General features: G+C 35.1%; 1 protein-coding gene across 1 annotated transcript; it reads left to right on the top strand.

Moving 5' to 3' along the window:
• Positions 1-2,850: 2,850 nt before the first annotated feature.
• LOC123252731 (olfactory receptor 14I1-like) lies at positions 2,851-3,840 on the top strand. Its single transcript, XM_044681983.1, has one exon. It carries the CDS (start codon positions 2,851-2,853, stop codon positions 3,838-3,840), a length of 990 nt encoding a protein of 329 aa, XP_044537918.1.
• The last annotated feature ends 1,297 nt before the right edge of the window (positions 3,841-5,137 follow it).

Below are 5,137 nucleotides of genomic sequence, written 5' to 3'. Positions count from 1 at the left end.
TTATGTGTGTTTGGGTGCCTGTTTAAGGCAGGAGTAAGTGCATTCAATGGGATCCAGTTAGTAGGTTGGAATGGATATTCTAAATAATATATATTTATTATCTAATAAATAATTAGATCTGGTTGCTCAGGAATAGATGGGCAATTGGATTTCAAAGAGGTCAAATAAGTTCAGAGAAGTTGGAGAGAGGATCTGTGACTCTTCATGGAATTTTAAGGAAGGCTGTTCTCTGAATGTGTGAGGATACAATAAAGAGTTAGGATTTGGAGTATTGATATGGTAAATGCTATTTGGATCTTGTTGAAAGAATTGATTGATGATTAAATTGATTCCATTTGAAGGAAACAAGCTTTATTATCAGAAAATGTAGTAATAGAGTAGCTGGTAGAGTAATTAAATAAGGGAAGAGAAGGAAGTATAGGAGGTGTGATATGTAGAGGTAGGGAGTGAGAGAGTAAGGGTAAGAGTACAGGATAAGATAGTAAAAGGTGAGCAAGTAAAAAGTAAGAGAGTAAAAGGTGGGTAGGAGTTTTAACTACGCTTTCTATCTTGATTAGGTGCTAAGGAAAGGGTCATTTGTTTGGGCAGTTGTTGCTCCAGGGAACTGATATCACTTTACCCATGGTCCACTTTGTTCTACTAGGCTTTAACCATGGTTAACCATTTACCCATGGGGAAAGGGGGCAACCTTAATGTAAATGGGATGCTAATGATATGTTAAATACCCTGGGGCAACCTTAGGCTAAGTTTTGCTCCTTTTTGCACATACTCTAAGAAAGACAGTGAGTGTGGAAATTGAGCATTGTTTAAACCTAGTCCTGTCTGACTGGGAAACTGAACCACCTGTACTTGCTGTCCAGAAACCAAAACTAACAACATAGGTTATGTCTAAAGACTGATGTGAGGACTTTTTTCATAGTTGTGAATCTAAGCAACTCATATGTCTTGCATGAAACATAGCCCCATATTAATAAGCTAGTTATTGTTCCAATATTCTTTTGATTGTATGCAGCTATTAGACAAGGTTTGTGGGACATTTCAACCCATATCAGTATAATGGTAGCGATTAGATTCTACAGCAGAATTTTTGTCTTGGGGATGTGAAAATAGAAAATACCTGTAGGTTTCTTAAAGACCACCTATCATAATCTCCTAATGTGATATGTTGCGGTCTCATTGAAGATAAATGTTAGTAAGCAGAGAAAAATGGAAGAGTTGAAATACAAAACAAACAAAAAACGAAATATATATTAGAATAATTGTCTTTTATGCCAAAATATTCTGAGGCTAAATTCTATCCTCTTTTGCCCTGTCTTTGACAAGGCACCTATGCTAGAATCAAGAGAGACTACCTATGATTGGTGAAAGATTGCATCACAAGCACAAAAGAAAATGCAACTATCATATAAAAGAGAAGACAATTACTGAACTGCTGTAAATATTGTTCAATCAACAAACAAATGTTTAAAATCTGCTAAGTATCAAGCCTTATGCTAAGAAGTCCAAAAAGAAAAGTAGTTGTCAACTTTCTTTATCAGCAATGAGGTATCAGTTCCCATCTCTTTGGAGTAGGTAATTGCCCAATAAGACGACTTAACCTGAAGGGGGGGGAAGTAAATAAATAGAAGGACAATGGTTTCTCCCATAAATGATTAGAGAATAAAAGTTGTTGAAATATTTCAAGAGAAAAGTATTGGAAAGAAATGGGAACCAAGAGACTAGTCTGATTCTTGGCTACCTGCTATCTTTGCTACTTATGCATTGAACTGTCATTAATATTCTGAAAATAATAATATATTTTTTTAAACCCTTAACTTCTGTGTATTAGTTCCTTGGTGGAAGATTGGTAAGGGTAGGCAATGGGGGTCAAGTGACTTGCCCAGGGTCACACAGCTGGGAAGTGTCTGAGGCCGGATTTGAACCTAGGACCTCCCGTCTCTAGGCCTGGCTCTCACTCCACTGAGCTACCCAGCTGCCCCAAATAATAATATTTTAATAAAGGTAAGTCATTCCTTTTTAACCTTAAAGTTTTCAAAACACTTTATTTTAATCGATCTTTTAATGTGAACACTTACCAGTATTATCTTGAGTATACATATGAAGAAAGTGAAGTTCTGAGAGAATGAATGATTTACTTACAACTCTGAACATGTCTCAGAAAAAAAAATAATAATCCAGTTCTCCCAACACTAAAGCTTTCTTTCTCTCCATTACCCTACAGTGCTACTGATAAAATTTGGAAATGGCCACTATGATCATGTGTATCTCTTAATTCAACTTAACAGTATTTATTAGGCACTTACTAAATACAAGGCAGCAAAATTTTAACTAATTTCCCTGCAATGGTTAATTTGATTTTTTTTTAGTATCCCATTTATAAGATGACTCAGACTTCAGATTTGTGATATGATTTTCTTTAGCCATTCCTTTAATTTATATGATCAAAGCCACTGAAAATTCCATTGAGCTGAAAACATATTTCCTTCCTAAGCTATGCTATTCAGTCATATATATATGTATATATACATATATATATCTTTGCCAAATATATATTAGCAAAATTAAACTAGCTAATAGTTATGTACTAAAAGACATCTGTTCTCTCACACTCTTGAATATATATTTATATTCTTTTAAAAGCTTTCGAGAACAAAGGACCATCATGCCCAAATTTAAGCATTGCCAGTTCTACTCCCAACTTAACATAAACACAGATTTTTAAATCTGATCTAACTGCCTTTGTGACATGGTTATTTGGATTGTATAGTTCTCAACCTTTCTATGAAATTAGATGTTTTTATTTTCTCTCTTCTTTTAGAATATCATATCCTCTACTCATGTTGTTTCGAGATGAATTATGGGACAAAAACAGACATGGATAATTTTACTATCATCATGGAATTCCTCCTCATGGAATATTCCAGCATCCGGGAGGTGCAGATCTTACATGCTGTGCTATTCCTACTGATTTATATGGCAGCCCTAATGGGTAATTTTCTCACTATCACTGCCATTGTCACTGACCCACAACTTCACTCTCCAATGTATTTTTTTCTGAGTAACTTATCCTTGCTGGATATCGGCTGCATCTCAGTCACTCTTCCCAAATTCATTGTGAATTCCTTGACAAAAAATCAAACCATTTCCTTGCTTGGCTGTGCTCTTCAGATATTTTTCTTTATCTTCTTTGCAGCAACAGAGATTGCTTTGCTTGTATCCATGTCCTATGATCGCTTTGTGGCAATCTGTCAGCCCTTGCATTATGAAATAATCATGACCCCAACCCGATGCATTTGGGTGGCAACTAGTTCCTGGCTCACTGGGTTTTTCTATTCAGCTCTACATACAGGGAACATGTTCCGCTTGCCTTTCTCGGGATCCAATGTGATACATCAATTTTTTTGTGATATCCCTCATGTCTTGAAGGTCTCATGTTCTGAGGTTCATGATACTGAGTATGTGCTCCTTGCTAGTAGTGCAACTTTACTTTTATTTTGCTTAGGCTTTTTAGTTATATCCTATACCTATATCTTTTCCACCGTACTTAAAATGCCCTCTGTGGAAGGACGCTACAAAGCTTTGTCTACCTGTTCCCCTCAGTTGATTATCTTTGTCTTATTTGCCCTTGCTGGCCTGGTTGCATTCCTAGGTCCCCTATCAGATACATCCCCAATCCAGAATCTTCTGATTGCAATGACCTATACAATATTACCTCCATTCATGAATCCCATAATCTATAGTCTGAGAAACACAAAAATCAAGACTGCACTATGGAAGATAATCAAAAAAGCCATCTTCCCCAAGAAGGACTTCTCAAGTTTTAAGAACATTAAAATGTAAGAGAACATATGATTAGAATGTTACATTTACAACATAACATAATAAACAATTTAAAAGTGAAATAATGAATTGGTTTTTTTTATATAACAAGTGAAAACTACATATCAAGACAGCAATATTTTTATTCAGATGAAAATATACATTAAATGTCACAAAAGATAACAGGTGTTTATATTTAATTGTATATTGACCAACTACTAATAGTTACAGTTCAATTGTATATTGACCAACTACTAATAGTTACAGTTGATTGAGAAACAGAAGTAAAATAAATTAGTCCAGTGATGAGCAAACTTTTTAAAGAGGTGGCCAAAGGAAAGGAAAAGCTCATCTGTAGTCTGTTTCTAAGGCGACTCTTTCAAAGTTTCATTGTATTGTATCCTACTCATTGCATTCGTCAGAATAGGAATAATGTCCCACAGCTGGATAGAACATTTCAGGGGGCTGCATCTGGCCTGCAGGCTGTAGTTTGCCCATCACTGAATTAGTCACATGCATAAAACAATTGCTTTTATATACCACAATAGTTGTGGAAGTAGTTTCCCAGAAGATTGATACTGGCTTCTCTCCTCCATGACATTATGCCTACTTTCCTGTGTGTCTGAAATGACTGTCACCATTCCTTGGTATTGAAAATCTATTTGGATTTCAAAATTCAACTGTCACCACCTTCATGAAGATTTCCTTAATCCTCTAGTGAAGAATATTCTTTCCGTTTTCCTTTGCCAATTCTTTCTTTCCTTTTCCATTTTTTTCCCTTGTGTAGAAGGAAATTGGGCTTTTTCAAATGATTCCTAATGATGCAATTTCTCTTTGGGTAAGTTGATAATTTTCCAGAAGGACAGGGTAAATTGTGGAAAGAATGAGGTCTTCCATCCTTATATAAAATATAGATTTGGTTCTAAACTTTTAACTCCCTATGAAATAAAAAAAAAATTTCCACAAAATTTGATTGAATTACATAGCATCCTAACATCACCCGTTCGTGGTCTTTTAAAATATGAGACAAACTAAACAGTAATAGAAGCTGTAGACAATCCTTAGGAATATAAGTTCTAACATTTGAAAAAGGATCCAGTGATGAAAGTAAAATCTTTTTTGTAAAGGAACTTCATCTTTGCCTCTGGGAATGGAAGGGGCTAGTTAATTTCTTTATTTCCCATTCCTTCCTCTTTGATCTGTCAATAGGGTTTTATAAGGAAATAATTCACCAAATTAAGAAAACAAACAGATATAAAGTTTAGAATAATCTCAGTGTCTGGTAAGAGAGGACAGCTCAGAGACATTACATTTCTAT

The sequence above is a fragment of the Gracilinanus agilis genome, chromosome 6 (genome assembly GCF_016433145.1).
Source record: "Gracilinanus agilis isolate LMUSP501 chromosome 6, AgileGrace, whole genome shotgun sequence".
Lineage (NCBI taxonomy): Eukaryota > Metazoa > Chordata > Mammalia > Didelphimorphia > Didelphidae > Gracilinanus > Gracilinanus agilis.
The sequence above is the reverse complement of the archived record's forward strand: the minus strand, read 5'-3'. Positions and strand labels throughout refer to the sequence as shown.

Excerpts from the sequence above, each read along its gene's own strand:
- LOC123252731 (XM_044681983.1), top strand. The coding sequence starts at position 2,851 with ATGAATTATGGGACAAAAACAGACATGGATAATTTTACTATCATCATG.